Here is a 21,419-nt window from a genome sequence, read left to right as displayed (position 1 = left end):
TGAAAATATCTGACCAGACATGGAACTGCAATATTCCATCATGACAACACTCGCACAGAAAGAATTATTCCTAAAATATTTTCAAACAATCGCCTGTCTGAAACTAATTTTATTTTCTATTAATATTTTTATAGATTCTATTAATGTTTTTGTTTGATTTTTATTTTAATACAACACTTGGGATTGTTGTTATCATGTGCATATTAGTAACATTGGGTAATTTCGTTTGCATGTGTGTTTTTATGATGTGTGGATATAATTCTCATTTGGTTAAAAATATTTTATATATAAGTAGTTTTGGTTTTGTCAAAGGCTTACAAAAATATGTGAATCGTCTGATAAACAGATAATAGCATTGTTTAATGTTTTTCTTTTCTTTACTTTTCTATTTTCTTTTTTTATTTGTAGTTTTTTCTTATTTTTATTTTTAAAAAATTTTTTTATTGGTACTATACCAATTTTGTTTAAAAATATTATTTGAAACAGACAAACTTTTCACTGAATCAGTAAAACTAAGAAATTCCAGAAAACCAGAATCAGTGAAATTTTTGTCTGTTTTAAACAAATATTTGTTTGAAATTGTGTGTAAATTCAAACAACATTTTTATTCAATAGCATATTTTTTTAATTGAAAAAATATTGTTTTTTTGTTTGAATTTACAAATTTTGTGATAGGTCTTAATTCAAACAATATTTTGTCTGATTGGGTGAATTTCTTGATTGAATCAGAAATTTAATTCTTTCTGTGTGGTCACATGTTGAAATACCTGTTAAAAAGTATTTAGAATGAAGTGATTGGGAAGTTTTGCCTCATCCGTCTTATGGTCCAGACCTTGCGCCGTCCGAATACTCTTTGTTTCATTCGATGCAGAACGCTCTCTTTGGGATACGCTTCACTTTGGAGCAGAGTAAAAGATATTTGCTTGATTCGTTCATGTCCTCAAAAGATGAGCAGTTCTTTTGGCTGGAATCCATATGTTGTCAGATAGATGGGAAAAGGTCTTAGCTAACAATGGCCAATAATTTGCATAAATTTATAAAAATTTTCCAAAATAAAAGTTAAAAATTTTAAAAAATTCCGTATACACCCAATATTTTACATATAGTTTAGAAAAAGTGATATTGAATGAAAAATATAATCACCCCTATCGTAAAAAAGATGTGAAATTTATGTTCCCATGAAATATCCATTTCCCTCGAAGGGAAAATTGCTATCGTGATATTCCCATGAACTTTTCATTCACAATAGTTAATTTTGTTCGTAACAGCTGTTTATTGTTTACAAAATTCCATCTAAATATTTAACAACATGGGGAATTTTTTCACGTGAACAAAGTGCATGAACGAAAAATGGGAAAAGGGAACATATTTCATGTGAAATATTGACTCGCGATAGGGGTGAATAATAAAATATGATAAATACTTAGGACCTGATTCAGCAACACGAAAGGAATACAATTTTAAAATTTTTGTATGAAAAACACTAAAAAATTATTTAAAAACTGAGTGATTTTCATACAAAAATTTGAAAATTGTTTTACTTTCGTGTTTCTGAATCATGTCCTTAATATGTATTCTTGAATTCAGAAGAACGAAATTTATAGTTTTGTTCTTATAGATACAATGAATCATTGTATATATACTTTGATTTGTATGAATATTTCTGAGTGTTACAAATGGTATAAACAACTGAAGGACTAATTCACCATGAGTAGCATTGGAAGGTATAATAAACGTACAGAAACACTTTATTTGTAAAATGCTAGCAATATGTACAAAAGTGTTTTGGATATTAATCAAAATTTAAAATAAATTATAGTAAAATTAATTATCCCAAAGTTTCTAAAATTTCTCTTAAGGAGTGACAGAAATTGTTTAAAGTGTTTTGGAATTAATATACATACATATATTAAATTTTTGTAATTTTTTTATATTAAATTCTCTGTATTTTCCAACATTTCAAAAAGTTTTTATTCTACATGCGTATGTCCGTCTGCATGAATATCGATTGTTTTAATACATAAACAGCATTGGAATAATGCAAAGATACATAACACAGGAATGATGATAATAGTTTGATTTAGTATTACATGAAACTTATCTGCACAAAATGTATGTATCATAACCAGAGAAGACAAAAAAAAATGCACAAAAATATAAGGAAAAAGTTAAAAATAGCAAAAAACAAGTAAGAGTGCTATATTCGGCCGTGCCGAATCTTATATACCCTTCACCAAATTATACTTCAAAATTTTAAATATTTTTAGGTAAACAAAATTTAACTTTTTTTCCAGTTGTTTTTTGAATTTTTTGGAAAAAAAAATTTTTCGATTGTTATTTTAAATTTTTTTTTTTTTTTAAATTTAAAAATTTTTTTTTTTTTAAATTTTAAAATTTTTTTTTTTTAAATTTAAAATTTTTTTTTTTTTAAATTTTAAATTTTTTTTTTTTTAAAATTTTAAAATTTTTTTTTTTTTTAAATTTTAAAAAAATTTTTTTTGTTTTTTAAATTTTTTTTTTAAAAAAAAAAAATTCGGGTTCAAAATTTTTTTCCCGATTTTGACCCATTGTAGGTCCAACTTACTATGGTCTTATATACGTCGTTGCAAATGTCTTTGAAATATCTATCATTAGATATCCATATTGTCTATATTAATGTCTTAGTAATCCAGATATAGGTAAAAAAATAGGTCAAAAATCGAGGTTGTCTTGGTTTTTTCCTCATATCTCAGCCATTTGTGGACCGATTTTGCTGATTTTAAATAGCAAAATTCTCGAAAGCATGTCTGACAGAATTATTGAAGATTTGGATCCCGAAGATATCTGGGGTCTTCAGAAAACTGATTTCAACAGACAGACAGACAGACAGACGGACAGACAGACAGACAGACAGACAGACAGACAGACAGACGGACATGGCTTAATCGACTCCGCTATCTATAAGGATCCAGAATATATATACTTTATAGGGTCGGAAATGAAAAATGTAGAAATTACAAACGGAATGACAAACTTATATATACCCTTCTCACGAAGGTGAAGGGTATAAAAAAAAGAAAATATCAAGTAAAATTTTTATTTTTTCCCACATAGTAGAAAAAATTGTTCAAATAAACATAAAAAGTAAGAATATTGTTAACATTTTACAAAAAAAAAAAAATAATTCCATAAAAAGACCAATAAAAGAAAATAACATTTTTGTTTTCTCTGGACATTACTAAAATTACTAAATTTTTTGGGTTTTTCGAAAGTGTTTTTATATGGGTGCCAAAAGTATCAAAAACGAAACCCAAAACCGTTCAACCGATTTTTTCATTTTTGTAAACTCCTCCTCCTATTTATGAAAAATTTTGATAATATTTTTAAAAATATTGATTTATTTTATAGAAAATTGTAGCATTTGACAACATTTCGTAAAAGATATAAAATAATTGCATAAGGAATTCAAAAATGCTAAATATCCATTAAATAAAAATTTAATATAAACCGGTTTTTTTGAAAGCAAAAACCGAAACCGGTTTTTTCAAAAACACACTTTTTCGGTTAAACCGGTTTTTTAAATTTTCCGGTTTTTTGGACACTCTAGGTGATTTATACCAAATATGTTCAGATTGACTCAAAACTTAATGATGCTTTTATATTCGCCTTTTATCCTTCTTTGTGTAGTTTGGTAAGTGTATAACGTGTTTTTTTTTTTAAATTTGTTGCCCTAAAACCCCGAAAATATGCTACATCTTTAACCCTCAATTTTTTCAAAGAGTTAAGGTAGGGTCAGACTACGCAAATTATTTGACACAAGATGTTTCATGTGTTTGATCAAAACTACATCAAATAATTCATGGGTTGATTTTGTGGTCACACTGTACACATTTATTTGCCATATTTGTTTAATCAAACTACACCGAAATACTAACAAACACACGAAGAGGAAAATATATTTGTCTTGTGCTCACATTTATGGAAATATTTTTTCTAAATAATTATTAAATAAAGCTGCAAAAAACTTAAATTTCTTTCATCAATAAAAAAGACATTTCTAGAATGTAAAATATTACCAGATTTTGCTGTATATTTGAAAGAATTGTGAAATTTCCGTACTTTTATTTAAACGTCAATTATTTTATGTTTCTGGTTTGAACAGAAAATATTTTGCACGGCAAACAATAAATCAGCTGAATTTGGTCAAACAAATTTATTTGCCAATAAGAAAACATTCTTGTAATGACCAATGTGTGACCACTAAACAGCAAATATTTTCCTGCATTTTGGGAAATTTTTTATTTGATCTTGCAATTCATTTGCAAGATCAAACAGCGTCAAATAACAGCTGTTGCATCATGTGTTATCGCAAAAGTAGTGTTGCTATATCTTAAATTAAAAATCGCTAAATAATGAAAACAAATCGCGAAAAGATTAAATGTTTATTTATTAAATTATATTACTATAAACGTATTCAAATTTGTAGGTATAATTGAACTTAAAGGATACAAAATATCCCTAATATAATAAACAATTTTGGAATTTTATTGTATTTGTTTGGATTTTGAACATAAAATAACTTTTTTCAAACAAAACGAATATTACTATGATAAAATTAACAATAATCAAATATCGAATTGTTAAAATGAAAAAAATATATTTTTAAAATGTTGAAACCAAAGTATATACAAGTAGCCCGACTCTTTGACAGCAGTACCTAACTCTATATTTGTATAAGTAACAAGCTTCATAGAAATGTTTTAAATTATACGATTTTCAATACGGAAAATTTAAACTCTGTTTAATAGTTTAAATTCTACCACAAACACAATAAAATTTCAAAAATTAATAAAAAAAAATGTTTTTTTACTTTGTGCAAATTGGAAGTGGTTTGGAAATGAAAATGTGATAGAAGTGTAAAATAAAATTATAAAATTCTGTATGTTAAAGAATTAACGTGAATTGAACTATTTTACGGAAATCTTTTTTACATAATTTTTCAATTAATTCCATTATTCCAGTAAGAAAAATTAATTAAATTAATTCTTAAAAATTAAGAATTATTATTTAATTACAATCAAATCATACTATTTATTTATGCATAAACTATTTTCTTTGATTTTAAATTCAATCTGTACAAAATTTCAATTAATATTCCATTTGTAAATTTTGTAAATAGACAAACACCATGTATAAATAAAAAATAATCAAACATCAGGCTATGTTAAACGTAAAAAATATAAATCGCATAAGAATGCAAAAACCGCAACATATACTTCATGTCTTCAATTAGTTTTTCTCCCAGTATGTCATCCTAGGCTGAATGACTTTTATGTGAAGAAGAAGACTTCATTTATTGATGCAATTATTTAGTGCAAATAATTTAAATAACAAATATTCAAGAAATATTGAATATGTATTTATGTTTTAAAAAAAATAGTGAATTTGTGTACAAAAAATTTAGTACAAAAAATATTTTAATAATCTCCTCTTAATAATCTCCGCCATGCTGAGCAAATAATTTTCTGTTTTTTTCTATTTGATCAAACAATTATTTTATGAAAGTGTTTGATATAGTGTGACCACACGGCAAATATATTTACTGATTCTTTTTTGCAGCAGTTTGGTCAAACAAAATGTGAAAAATTAAATTCAATATATGATAACAAAATTCAATAAATCTCTAATAAAATGATTACTTTACAATTCGAAATAAGTGCTTTAACCTTAAAAATATTTGCAATATCAAATTATATATTTTTTAGGTATTTATGTAGCTAGTGGTCACACTTTGTTCACATTAAGAAAATATTTTGTTTGCCGACAAATAATTTTGTTTGACTAAAATCATCTGTTTTGTTGTTTGCTCTAAATTTTATTTGTGGTCAGAATTCAGGCAATGAAATATTTGACGATAAATGTCAAATATTAGCTGTGTGTGACCGTACCTTTAGAAAGGCAGCACTTTTTAAACAGCTGTTCTTGTTATTGTTTTTGAAGTTGGTTTGTATTAATGCAATTTTGTCTCTGTGCTTTGATAAACCCTCTAACCCGCAATCTTTAAAAAACAAAAAAAAGTTGTCGAATATTTTTTTATGGTAATTATGACCCAATAAACTCAGAACAGCCATCAGAAAATAATTTGCAAATTAAGTTTAGGAACCAGGCAAATAGGTGAAGTGTGCCTCAGGGCATTGTTGCCGGTTTGGGTGTAAAAAACTATAATTATGATACGATTTTATTGAAAAACTAAAAAGAACTAATAAAAAAAATTTTAATTAAAATTTCACGTGCTAAAATTATGACATCACTCACAAAACAGCTGACAGAACAAAAACTAAAAGTCAGAATGCATTTCGAGCTTCGAGGGAAATGTTAACAAATCTCTAACTAAAGTCACAGTTAAATTAAACAAAAAAAATTAAAGTTCAGTTTTTGTCATTCTAAAAAAGAAACCGTTTAACCGGTTTTATATTAAAGTTAGTAGCGGCGTGCTGTAATGGTTAATGTGCTTGCCTACAAAACCAAACAACCCGGGTTCGATCCCTGCCAAAATTTGCATCATGGGTTTCGAGTTTTAAAAACTATGTAGCTTCAAGACCCATCTAAACAATTAATAATGGAATGTTTATCACAAAATTCGTCAGCATGATTTATGTATAGATACGAATGGAAAAATTTCGATAAAAAAAATTAATTTTTGAACCTTATATTGTAAAGGTTCAAAAATTAATTTTTGAAATTATTAATTTTTAAAAACAAACACCGCGTATCTTTTGAACGCGGTGTTTGTTTTTAATAACTTATATGTCATTTTGAAGGGTAAATATCTGTCATTTATTCTCACTTAGTTATTGAACATTTCAGTGTAAACAACAAAGTTTTATTTTGGTTTCGAAAATGTTGAACCAACAAAGCTCATATGCGGGAAGTTTTACTTTACAAAGCTCATATGCGGGAAGTTTTGCTTTACTTTTTTTTAATTTGAAAAATGTGGCGCTGAATCACACCGATTGCTCGCCAAAGCTTATGGTGAATGTGTTTCATCGGTGAATATGTTTCATCGAAGATGGTAGAGCGGTGATTTTGACACGGAAGTCAAAGATTGCCCAGGCCAGCCAAAGTCCCTACGACTTTATAAGAGTTTATAAAAATCTAACAACAATGATATGCATAAAATATTCATATTGTTACGAAATTGTACTTGAATTCAAATATAACGATTTTAAGGGCTGATTTAAAAGTAGCATAATGCTTTCAAATAACAGTGCTGTAATGGCAGACTGTAACATATCTGTGGGCATTGTTAATTAAAAGCTTTCAGTTGATTTGATCGTAAGTTGGCAACGCTGTATTCGAATATTCAGTTAAAGAACATTGTAGAAAGTACACCACAGATGGCGTATGATCTAGAATATTCGAACTTTGACAGTTAAAGAGCTTTCTAGATGGTAATGCAGTGTTATAAATAGTGGCAGAGGTTGCAGTCGTGAGTGAGTTTATCAGAGACGCTGTTCGAATAAACATCAACTTAGTGCCTTAAAGTGTGTTGTGTTTTTCAAGTAAATTCGTGTACATTATAAATTGTGTCTGTATTTCTGAGAATTTATAAACGTGTATAAAAAACATTGAGTGGCTATTTAATTCTGTTGTTGTTGTACATTTTAAAGAAATAAAGAGTTGTTACAATTTTCAAACTACTAAACGGCTTTTATTTGCAATCAAAAGTATCCGGTTTATTTAAAGGAAATAAACCAGCGTTTTGAAAAGGTTAAAACGTAACAATATTTTAAGTATTTTGATTATTCTTCGAAATATTATAAAATTTTTACTAAATGTTTATTATTTCGGGATGAAAAATTCAGAGAGGGACCATGGGCCCCCGCTCCCTAGTAATTGAGGAAAATCTTTAGAAAATTAAAGAGATATTTTTGAGATATCCTTTGTTCAAAGCGGATTTTTTGGTTCATATACCTTTAGGAAAATATATTTAATTAAGGGTACATAAGCATTAATATGCGACAAATGTTTTAAAAATTGGAATTGAGCGAATTTTATCAAATTTAAAAGTAACATTTACTTACGACCTTCTTCTATCCATACTTACAATGTCTTTCCAATTTCTTTGTAAATCTCAATATTCTCGGAATTTAATTCTAAAGACTTTTGTAAATTTCGCATAGCTTCAATATTGTTGCCCTCCTCACGGTCTATTAAACCCTTTAGAAAATGTAACAAAAAAAAAAAACAAACAATCAACAAACAAAATGAAGAAAAACTTTTTTAATTGTCCTTGTTTTACCGTTATGTAACAACCATTGACAAGGAATTGTTAAGTATGGTGGAAAAAGGATAAATTTAATTACCTTAACAAAAAAAAGATACTCGGGATTCAGGTGTCTGTACAGTTCACGGTCTATTAGTTTTTTACAGCGTTCGAAATCTTTGCGAGCAAAGTAAATATGCAGTAACCAATCGATGTTTGTGCCCGCTGACATCATGGGAACTGGAGGTAATAAAGGAAAATTAAATAAAAAATAACAATAAAGGATAAATGATAATACTTATTTTAGCTACTTCCAAAGTAGGCAGTGTTATTGAGTAACCAGTTAGAGGACTTTCTTCTTCGGCCATTAAAGGACTTTCCCTTTCTCTCTGATTTCTTTTACTTTGTTCTTTTTTTTATATAAAGATTTTATTAAACTTATTTAAAGTTTTTTATACTTTTTTTTGTTTCCTTTATTATTTAATGAAAGTTTTATTATTATTTTTTTTAGTTTTTTTCTACTTATTTTTATGTTGTCTTGATTACAACGAGCACTTATAGAACAAATATTGCTACAATTTAAAATAATAATATCTGTTGTCATGGCAATAAGGATACAAACAAACCAGAAGGTGAATAGAACAAAGTTCAGTTAACCATATCCAACATACGAGACTTTACGGTAACGGTAAAGGTAACAAATGGGGGTTGTTTTTTTCTCTACTTTCTACGAATTGAAAATATGTACTGAAAATTTTACACATATCGTATACTGTTAACACCTGACACATTACCTCTGATTTATAAAAATATTGGGTTATTGAATATTCCTTTTTTATTGCAGTACATATACATATTTTCAATTAAAATAACATCTAATTATTATTATCTTTCTAAAATATTTTTAATATTTTTGAGCTTCCTTCGATCTCTCCTTAAGATCTAAGGCAAGACGAGGCTGGTAAAGCAGTGACGAGGCTGGTAAAGCAGTTACCAGACTGGTCAAGCAGCGACTGTTACTGGTGCTCAATATCTCGACATGATAACTCTGCTCAATATCTGCCTAAATTGGATGATATTGAAGTGAGTGACATATGGTTTCAACAAGATTGTGCCACATAACTACTATAATGCCTGTGAAACAATTCAATTACTTCATGAGATATTTCCTGGTCATATACGCTCTCGTTTCGGTAATCGGAAGGATTCAATTTTATGGGATTATTTGAAGTTATAGGTCTATGAAGAAGGAAATTCAACGGAAATAAATCTGCCATTTCTAACTGACTGATACGATTAACATATAATTTCACATGGGAGTAGCATAAAATTATAGATAACTAAATTTGATATAGAAAATTTATCGATAACTTGAAATATGTAGAGAAAATAAACCGACAACTTGAACTATCGGAAAAACACTTATCGGTAACTTAATTTCTTAAGAAAATTTATCGATATTTTGAATTTAATGTAGAAAATATATTGATAACTTGAAAATATGTCAATAGATTGAACTATCGGGAGAACATTTATCGATAACCTAAATTTTCACTAGAAAATTTATCGATATTTTGATTTTTCTCTAGAAAATTTATCGACATTTTGAATTTTCTATAGAAAATTTATGGATATTTTAAATTTTCTATAGAAAAATTATCTATTTTTTTAATTTTCTCTAGAAAATTTCTCTATGTTTTGAATTTTCTATAGAAAATTTATTTATTTATAAATTTAATAAAAATTATTTCGATATTTTGAATTTAATAGATATTTTGAATTTTCTATTAAAAATTTTATCGATGTTTTGAATTTTCTATAGAAAATTTTATCGACATTTTGAATTTTCTATAAAAATTTTTATCGATATTTTGAATTTTTTATAGAAAATTCTATCGATATTTTGAATTTTTTCTAGAAAATTTTATCGATATTTTGAATTTTCTCTAGAAAATTTTATCGATATTTTGAATTTTCTCTAGAAAATTTTATAGATATTTTGAATTTTCTCTAGAAAATTTTATAGATATTTATCGATATTTTGAATTTTGTCTAGAAAATTTATCGTTGTTTTGAATTTTTTCTAGAAAATTTTATCGATATTTTAAATTTTCTCTAGAAAATTTTATCGATATTTTGAATTTTTTCTAGATAATTTTATCGATATTTTGAATTTTCTCTAGAAAATTTTATCGATATTTTGAATTTTCTCTAGAAAATTTATCGTTGGTTTGAATTTTCTCTAGAAAATTTATCGATATTTTGAATTTTGTTTAGAAAATTTATCGATATTTTGAATTTTCTCAAGAAAATTTATCGATATTTTGAATTTTCTCTAGAAAATTTATGGTTGTTTTGAATTTTCTCTAGAAAATTTGTGGATATTTTGAATTTTCTATAGAAAGTTTATCTTTATTTTGAATTTTATATAGAAAGTTTAGCGAAATTAACGATATTTTGAATTTTCTCTAAAAAATTTATTGATAATTTGAATTTTCTCTCTAGATACTTTATAGATATTTTAAATTTCTATAGAAAGTTTATCTTTATTTTGAATTTTATATAGAAAGTTTATCGAAATTAACGATATTTTGAATTTTCTTTAGACAATTTTATCGATATTTTGAATTTTCTGTAGAAAATTTATCGATATTTTGAATTTTCTCTAGAAAATTTATAGATATTTTAAATTTTCTCTAAAAATGTATCGTTGTTTTGAATTTTCTATAGAAAGTTTATCGTTATTTTGAATTTTCTATAGAAAGTTTATCTTTATTTTGAATTTTATATAGAAAGTTTATCGAAATTAACGATATTATGAATTTTCTCTAGACAATTTATCGATATTTTATATTTTCTCTTAGAAACTTTATCGATATTTTGAATTTTCTCTATAAAATTTATCGATATTTTGAATTTTCTCTGGAAAATTTATCGATATTTTGAATTTTCTCTGGAAAATTTATCGATATTTTGAATTTTCTCTGGAAAATTTGTCGATATTTTGAATTTTCTCTAGAAAATTTATTGTTGTTTTAAATTTTCTCTAGAAAATTTATCGATATTTTGAATTTTCTCTAGAAAATTTATCGATATTTTGAATTTTCTCTAGAAAATTTATCGATATTTTGAATTTTCTCTAAAAAATTTGTCGATATTTTGAATTTTCTCTAGAAAATTTATCGTTGTTTTGAATTTTCTCTAGAAAATTTGTAGATATTTTGAATTTTCTATAGAAAGTTTATCTTTATTTTGAATTTTATATAGAAAGTTTATCTTTATTTTGAATTTTCTATAGAAAGTTTATCTTTATTTTGAGTTTAATTTAGAAAATTTATTGATATTTTGAATTTTCTATAGAAAGTTTATCTTTATTTTGAATTTTATATAGAAAGTTTAGCGAAATTAACGATATTTTCAATTTTCTCTAGACAATTTATAGATATTTTAAATTTTCTCTAAAAATGTATCGTTGTTTTGAATTTTCTATAGAAAGTTTATCTTTATTTTGAATTTTATATAGAAAGTTTATCGAAATTAACGATATTTTGAATTTTATCTAGACAATTTTATAGATATTTTGAATTTTCTCTAGACAGTTTATCGATATTTAAAATTTTCTGTAGAAAATTTATCGACATTTTGAAAATCCTCTACAAAATTTATCGACATTTTGATTTTACTCTAGAAAATTTATCGATATTTTTAATTTTTTCTAGAAAATTTATTGATATTTTGAATTTTCTATAGAAACTTTATCGTTATTTTGAATTTCCTTTAAAAACTTATGGACATTTTGAATTTTCTCTAGAAAATTTTTCGACATTTTGAATTTTCTAGAGACAATTTTATTTCGGTAAAGTTATTTGTATTGTATGTATTATTAAAATTTTGTTTAAATCAAATTATAGTACCTAGTACCATAGATAATAGACATAGAGCGGAAACTGAAGACCTAACTCAGTTGTCGGAAACCTAAGTGATGAGAATGTATTAGTGGAAAAAATTATGTGAAAACAAAAACAACACTGTTATGTGTGATTATTTTGAGTAATTTTTTTGTTTGAGTTTTTTTTTCTATGTTTCTCTATGCCTAGTAGCTTTTATTCTTTTTCACTCAAAAATAAGTAACCAAAAAGTTGCCAAATTAACCACCTCAAATTTCAAATAACCAAAATCGTTAGCTACTCTTTTTACTGACATATGAGTACACTACTTACTTTTCGTTTGAAATTTCACTCTAACTTATTTTCATACCCAGTTAAACTTAGTTGTTTTCAAAGAAATGAAATGCAATACCATGTAAAGTGAAAAGTTTGTGCAAATGTACAAATTACAACTGGTTGAAATACAAAAAGAAAAAACCAAGTAAGAAAGCACCCTACACTAAGTTAATGAGCAAAAACATTTTTCTTTTAAAATTTCAATAATTTCTTTTCGTGAATGATTTTCGGAAGAGGCAGCTATGGCTAATTATGGTCTGATCATTATAAAATTAGGTGACATGAATTCCGTAATTTGCGGAAAAGGTTTACATGGACAGACAGCCAGACGGATGGACGGACATCGTTCAGAAAGTGATTCTGAGACGATCGGTATATTTTAAAGTGGGTGTTAGACTATTATGTAAGACTGTTATATTCGGTTGTGCCGAATCTGCAATATGTGACAATAAAAAAATTGCAAAAAGAAAATTAAAAGAAATTACTTAGAGACACTTAAGCGACAATTGTCTTCACACTAGATTACCTTGGATGTATAAAGTAACTTATTGATTTCTTTCTACACTATAAAAGCACATACGTGTCAAATGGCCCAAAATAAATAAATAAATTGTAATCAAGCAAGAGGTCAGACACTAGTGACAATTACTGTCTATAAGGGATACATTGACTACTAGTTTAACTGCTGGGGACTGACAGAGCTCAATAGGGGATCAACTAAATATATGTATATTAGGTGGTGGAGGGTATAAAATGAAACACAAACGAATAAAATTCACACCAGCCATGAACGTTACATTTTTTTTTGTATGCGAATGACTGATAATCTGACTGACTGGATAAGTGCGTAGATTTGAAGCAAATATTTAATGTGCTTTTTTCTGTTTATATTTTCATTTAAAGAAAATTACTTTAAAAACAATTTTCCTTTAAATGGTTTTGTTTACCAAATTGTTTACAGCAGTTGTTACGAATAAATTAGTTCAATTATGCACATATGGAGAGGTTTTTACTGTATTTTTGTTTTATAGTAAAGAGTGAGTCAAAAAAAACTTTTACATTCTATTCCAGCCAAAACTTAAACTTTAATCCAACAAATTATTATTTTTTTAATGTCAGATATTATCTTTTCTAAATCATTCATTTACAACTGCTTTAATGGAAGGATTTCCGGAAAAAGTGGATACATTTTTAAATACCGAGTAATATGCCAATATTTTAATGTTTAATGAATTTGTAGAATATTTGTATAAATTTTATGTATTTTTGAGTATTTTTATATTAAGTTTTATTTAACTTAATAAAAGTATAAGTTTTTTTTTGGCACACTCTTCATTAACAATCAAACAAATTTCCCATAAACAGTTTCTGAATTGCCAAATAAGTGTTGGTTTTTGTTACTTGTTTAAGACTTAAAGCTTTGTTAATAAAATTTGAAATTCAAATGAAGTTTTACAAACAGCAACATCTATAGAATAAATTGTTAAGAATTTTTACTACACCATTTTTCATTGAAATTGAGAAAATTCCAAATGAAATTGAGAAATTCAAATTGAAATTTAGAAAATTCCAAATGAAGTTGAGAACATAGAGAAACATAGAGCGGAAACTAGAAAAAAACTCAAACAAAAAAATTACTCAAAATAATCACACATACGAGTGTTGTTTTTGTTTTTACACTAATACATTCTCACCACTTAGGTTTTTGACAACTGAGTTAGGTCTTTGACAGCAGAGTTTCCGCTCTATGTCTATTCTCTATGGTTGAGAATTTCAATATGAAATTGAGAAAATTCCAAATGAAATTGAGAAAATTCCAAATGAAATTGAGAAATTCCATTTCAATTTGAGAAAATTCCAATTGATATTGAGAATTTCCATTTGAATTTGAGAAAATTCCAATTGAAATTGTGAATTTCCATTTGAAATTGAGAAAATTCCAAATGAAATTGAGAAATTCCATTTCAAATTGAGAAAATTCCAATTGAAATTGAGAATTTAATATGAAATTGAGAAAATTTCAAATGAAATTGGGAAAATTTTAAATAAAATTGAGAAACATTATAAATTATTTTAAATAAAAAAAAAAAACAAAATTAACGATTATAGCAGATGTGGATAGATGTGATAGAGGGACCAATTTCAATTTATTTTGTCGTAGAAAACATGGTTGGTCTCGTGTTGGATCCCGAACAGTTCTTTCGATACCTACATACTTCCCGTGGTCCCGACATTCACCTGATAGGTGCAATTGGTACCGCAGGCATTATTCAAATGGATAGTCGCAGAGGTTCGTTCACTGCCGAAAGCGCAAACGAATGGGTCAAAAGTGTTGATAGCAAGAGTTGGGTAATCAGTTATCTGAACTCGTTCTGGTATGTGACAATGCCCCTTGCCACAGTCACACTTTTACGATTGAGGGCCTATTCACCAATGCTTAACCCTATTGAAATAATTTGGTCCAAAATCAAAAGTATTGTGAAGTCAAAGATGAATATCCCAACCGTAATTTCATTTGGAATTTTCTCAACTTCAACTTCAAATGGAAATTCTCAATTTCAATTGGAATTTTCTAAATTTAAAATGGAAATTCTCAATTTCATTTGGAATTTTCTAAATTTAAAATGGAAATTCTCAATTTTAAATTTGGAATTTTCTCAATATCATGTATAATGTTCTCAATTTCATTGAAAAATGGTGTAGTCTATTTTCAACATAAATGTTTTCATTATACATAAAAGAACTACGTGGGTATAGTAGAAATAGTTCATTATAGGAGAAGTTCATAAAATAAGTGGGATTGACTTAAAAACAAAGTCCATAATAAACGCCAACAAATAATGTAGAATTATATTCGTATACGATTAAGGAAAACAAATACCGCGATTCCCACAAATAATAAAAATTCCAATTTTTGGAATTGCTTGCTGCCTTACTTTTAAACCCCAGAGCACCGCTACTGAGAAGTGCGTCCGATTGTACTCCTTTTAGAATTAGTTATTTATAGCATTTCTAAAGTATTGTTGAATTCATATTTCTAGTTTAACAATAAACCATTAACCAACAGTTAGCATTTATTATTATTTGTTGTTAAAACTAATGAAAACAAAACTTATCGTTGTAGAAGCAGGTTCTAACCATAGAGAACATAGAGCGGAAACTAGAAAAAAACTCAAACAAAAAAATTACTCAAAATAATCACACATACGAGTGTTGTTTTTGTTTTCACATGGTTTTTTCTACTAATACATTCTCACCACTTAGGTTTTTGACAACTGAGTTAGGTCTTTGATAGGAGAGTTTCCGCTCTATGTCTATTCTTTATGGTTCTAACCTTTTGTATTTATAGTTTTATTTTGTAGGCGTTGTCTATGTATGGCAATTATGTTTTGTGTTGAACTATGTTCTACCCCGCAGTTCTGGATGACGGTGCCGTACTAGTGAACAGCAACAATGGGACGGTCAAATATCCAGATCCAAAAAAAATATATTCATGCGAACAGAAAACAAATATTTGAATCGTTTGTTCAACATGACAATTCGTATATTTTAGAAGTATATAAAAAATTTAAACAGTCTTCACATCAAATTACAAAAAGACACATTCAGTAACCTGGCAGGTTATTATGAAAGCCAAACTCATGCTCAAAGTTCGAGCGTTCCCCAGCAAAAGTAGCCTCTCGTATAAACTCGTGAGTGTCCCGCTCATTGTTGCTGTTCGTCCAGCGTAAACGCCATCTTGAAACAATATGATCGTCTAGTAGGAATTGCGTCTGTTATGAGTCCAATCCTACCACGTCAGAAGCAGAAATCCAGTCATGACCAAGAAGTGCCAACCTCTTCTTGATCTTAAAAGCAATACCACGTCGTATTACTTCCAAGTCAAGGGGAGCAGGACCTGAAGAGCATCAATCGAGATCGAATGCAAACTGGCATGCAAGCCAGTGACAAAATGTATCTAAGATTTTACGTGGACACCTGCCGCAAAGACCTAAACCGCACGGTAGTCTTAATACCGGATAGAAACAATGAATCTATCACTAGAAGCTAGGCAACTAACAAGCCCAGAACAATTATCAAATCAGCTACATCCGGCCCGGTAATCCAGTCTGATATATGATCTCTAACTTCAAATGCTCCCAACGATAAACGAGAACCAAGCCCAACGATCAGAATATTACGAATGCCCATGCACCACTACATTTCCTGAGCACAACGATAATTGCTATCTGCTACTTTCAGTGGTCTTCTTGATTCGGCAAACAAGACCTATTTGGCAAGTTATATTTGGTGTACAGAAGTTTGTCACTAACCTAAACATCAGTACTTTAATCAATGATCTGCTTCCCGCTTTGGGTTTTAACCACAGCCACCACGCGCTCATCGAAGTGACCTCACCAATGATCGTACAAGACAATAATCCTGGGGCCAAGGATCTCCATGGCACTTGAATTTAAAAGAATTAAATTCTTGCTGAGGACCGTACATCTTCAGAGCCCTGGTTTCGATCCATATATTCCCTTGATGCGTAACATCAAGGTGTGGCGCATCACCAAGATGTACAACCATGACCCAAGGGGGGAAAGCTAGTGAAAAATTGGCTCTCCTATAGATTGCTTCAGCTGGGTAAAATAACAACTTTACAAAGTTACAAAAAGACACTAAAGTGACAATTGTCTTCTTGCTAGATTACCGGGGATACAAAAAGTGTCGAAGTCACTTGTCTTTGCATTACAAAAAGCTCAAACGTGCAAATGACGCAAAAATATATAAATTAGAGTCAGTTAAGTAATACATTGACTACTTGCAATACTACTGGGTTTATTTTTATATTTTTTTTTGAAATTTTTGCTACCGGAAAAGGAAACAAAACAATATATTTTTTTAAGTTTTTTCTGCTCTGCTGGTTTAACAAATACAGCTGACAACTGTATTGTTTTTAAACTATGAATTTTTTGCAAATTATGTTTGTATTTTAGTTTGTTTTTTTTTTGTTTCATTTTTGCTGAATATTCAGTGCGATTGGTCAATGTTAACATGTGTCGCATTGGTTTAAAAAGTCTAGAGTGTTGACACTTTAAACGAATTTTATACTGCTATTTAGTAAGTAAATAATTACTGTTTAAATGTTTTATTTGCATTAAATTTTATGGACAAGCAATTTTCTCATCACGTTCGTTACTAGACGAAGCTGTATGTTTAACTCAAACGCCAAATTTCACATATTCAAACAAAAATTTTAAATGAAATTTCAAATAACACTGTCCAACAGCATTTTTGGAACAGAATAGCGACCTTATAATTCTGAAAGGACATGTTGTGTAGATCATTTTTGTAGAATAAACTTATAGTCCAGCTGGTCTGAATTTTTTTTACAGTGGGTCGAAGTTTTCATTTTTTGATTGAAGGGAGCATTAAACTGAAAAAATGTTGTAAGTTAATGTCTAAGAGAATTCTTATTGTCAGAGTTATATTGTGGAATTTTATGATGGTTATTTTGGTGGAAGATCTTAACCCTCTAGCTCCTCTCTTAAGGGGTCAATTTGACCCTTTTTTCGAGAAAATCAAAAAACGTAAAAATAGGCCATTTTTACATGTTCCAACTTTGGATGCGTCTTTTCGATTCTAATAAATGCTAAATCAGGATTAACAAGTAAGAAAGTATGGTCGGTCAAGCCCGACCATATAATACCCTACACCAAGTAAATGAATAAAAATATTTTTCTTTTAAAATATCAATAATTTATATTTTTGAGGGGCCTTATATGGGAGCTATGATCAATTATGGACCGATCACCATAAAATTAGGCCGTGTGATTTATGTCTATATGAAAGTTATTTATGTTGAATTTTGTGTGTATACCAACATTTTTAAGTGATTTATGCACGTTAAAGTGATTTTCGGAAGCGGGTCTATATGGGAGCTATGACTAATTATGGACCGATCGTAACAAAATTTGGTGACATGTTTTTTGTATATATAAAACTTATTTGGAGCGAAATTTGTGTAGATACATAGATAAATTAAACATTTATGACCGATAAAGTCCAATTTCGAGGGGACATTTGTATGGGGGCTAGGTGAAATAATGGACCGATTTCAGCCAGTTTCAATAGGCTTGGTCCTTGTGCCGAAAAAGTAATATGTACCAAATTTGATCGAAATATCTTCAAAATTGCGACCTGTACTCTGCGCACAAGGTTTACATGGACAGCCAGCCAACCAGACGGACGGACGGACATCGTTTAATCGACTCAGAAAGTGATTCTAAGTCGATCGGTATACTTTAAGGTGGGTGTTAGACTAATATTTTTGGGCGTTACAAACATCTGCACAAACGCATAATACCCTCCCCACTATGGTGGTGTAGGGTATAAAAATACAAATTTAATTGTTGCAACTATTATGGGTTAGAATGGAAACCTGATTTGAAATTGGAGGAATTCGAGGAATTTTATTTTATTGCAATCCGTCAATTTTAACTCTTGACTAGAGTTTTGTAATCGGTTTAATCCGAAACCGAAACCGCGGTAAATTGCTAGTAAAATTTTTTTAGTTTGAACACAATAAAACTTCATATAACTTCTCTTTTTTTAGATGCTTTTTTCTCAATGCAAAACAACATTTATTAGATTTATTTTATAATATTTTTATACATTTAACAATTATATAAATTATTTAAATTAGTTAAGAAAAATACCTACTTATTTACTCATATCTTTTATATTTTATTTTACTTATTCTTATTATTATTTACATAGTTTGCTTATTTCCATATTTCACTTATAAATAAATTTAAATTGACAAGTGTTAAACTGTTGCTGGATATCTGAATCTCATAACAAAATGTTGCCAGTTTTTTAAAGGGGCTCACCAAGCAGCATTTGCTGTAACAATTTAGCAGTTGTCAATATTTTTTTTCTTTTTTTTTTTACTTAAATTTTTAATTTTATATTTATTTCATAACAAAATAACATTCACAATAAGTTTATCTTATAAATATTTAAATTATGACTGGCAATAAATGTGTATTTGAAATAAAATGTTATTAATTCTTTGGAAAAATGGCACTTAGTTACTTTGAAAATTTTTTGTTAGTTTTATAAACAATTTCTTTATTTATTTTATAAATATTTTCTACATACATAATTCTGATTTAATAAACATACAATGAATAAAAAATTTTTTATTTCTGTTGTTTTTTTTTATTAAAATAATTTCTTTTGTTTACTTTAATTAATTTTCAGTTGTATAGTGTTTTTTATATAAACGAATTTATATATAAAAAAAATATGACCAACAAATTTTTTTTGGGGGTTTTTAGTTTCACGGAAATATTGTATTCTTAGTATTTGTTTGTAATTTGAAACTATGTTGTTCTATTTAAGTTTAATGAGGGTGATCCTTATATTGGAGTTTTATGATTTTTAGTTTCTTCCAAGGTCTAAAATTAATCTCCGTCTTCTAAAAACCAAATGTCAGTATTTGACGACATTTCTGTCCATGAATCAATTAAGTCTCCGTACATATAGCCAATTTTATGTTTTATTTGATTTTCATATTAAAATTGATTTTTCGTTGAAAATATAAGTGATCATAGATGATCGTCCTTTTTACATTTGGACCACTACTTACCGAATTGTAGCCACATTTATGTTTTTCTTGATTTTCATATAAAAATAGGTTTTTGGTTGAAAATGTAAGTGATCACAGATGATCGTCCTTTTTCCATTTGGACCACTAATTACCGACTTATAGCCAATTTTATGTTTTAATTGATTTTCATATAAAAAATCGATTTTTGCTTGAAAATATAAGTGATCACAGATGAACGTCCTTTTTCCATTTGGACCACTAATTACCGACTTATAGCCTATTTTAAGTTTTACTTGATTGAAAATATAAGTGATCACAGATGATCGAAATTTTTCCATTTGTACCATTATTTATCGACTTATAGCCACATTTATGTTTTCCTTGATTTTCATATAAAAATCGATTTTTGGTGGAAAATATAAGTGATCACAGATGATCGTCATTTTTCCATTTGTACCATTATTTGTTACATTTATGTTTTACTTGATTTTCATATAAAAATCGATCTTTGGTTGAAAATATAAGTGATCAAAGATGATCGTCCTTTTTCCATTTGGACCACTAATTACCGACTTATAGCCAATTTGATGTTTTACTTAAGTTTCATATGAAAATAGTTTTTTTCTGGAAAATATTAGTGATCGGAGATGATCGTCCTTTTTCCATTTGGACCACTATTAACCGAATTATAGCCAATTTTATATTTTACTTGATTTCATATAAATAAATCGTTTTTTGGTTGAAAATATAAGTGATCACAGATGATCGTCCTTTTTTCATTTGGACCACTATTTACCGACTTATAAGCACTTTTAAGTTTTACTTGATTTTCATATAAAAAATCGATTTTTGGTGGAAAATATAAGTGATCACAGATGATCGTCCTTTTTCCATTTGAACCAATATTTACCGAATTATAGCCAATTTTATGTTTTACTTAATTTTCATATAAAAATATCGTTTTTTGGTTGAAAATATAAGTGATCACCAGGGAAACCGGAAATATGCTCTAAAAAAGCGTTTTAAGCGCTTTAAATATGCAGTAAAAACTTTAAAATATGCTCTTAAAATTTAAAAAATATGCTCTTAAAAACAAACTTTTAAATAAATTTTAACAAAAAAATAGACTTTTGTTTAAAAAAATCAACACAATTCATTTCCGAAAAGGTAAAGTAACATAAAATAAACAAAAATAAAATTAAGGTTATTATTGCAATAAAATACAAAATGTTGACTTAAATATTCAAATAAAAATCGTTGTCTATTGGATCTGAAAAAATTTGTATACATAGAAAATGTTCTTTCGACATCAACTGATGTTATTGGAGCAAATTTAAAAGATAGTAATTCTTTA

General features: G+C 27.8%; 1 protein-coding gene across 1 annotated transcript in view; it reads right to left on the bottom strand.

The window, feature by feature from the left end:
• The window catches only part of BBS4 (Bardet-Biedl syndrome 4), a 35,727-nt gene extending 27,247 nt beyond the window's left edge, over positions 1-8,480 (bottom strand). Inside the window, exons 1-2 of the mRNA XM_065513005.1 lie at positions 8,346-8,480; positions 8,087-8,199 (exon numbers count right to left, since the gene is read on the bottom strand). Of these exons, the coding sequence (XP_065369077.1) occupies positions 8,087-8,199; positions 8,346-8,480 (248 nt within the window). The remainder of the gene's footprint in view (positions 1-8,086; positions 8,200-8,345) is intronic.
• Between the last annotated feature and the right edge of the window lie 12,939 nt (positions 8,481-21,419).

The sequence above is a fragment of the Calliphora vicina genome, chromosome 5 (assembly GCF_958450345.1).
Source record: "Calliphora vicina chromosome 5, idCalVici1.1, whole genome shotgun sequence".
Taxonomy (NCBI): Eukaryota; Metazoa; Arthropoda; class Insecta; order Diptera; family Calliphoridae; genus Calliphora; species Calliphora vicina.
This window is presented reverse-complemented; position numbering and strand designations above follow the sequence as displayed.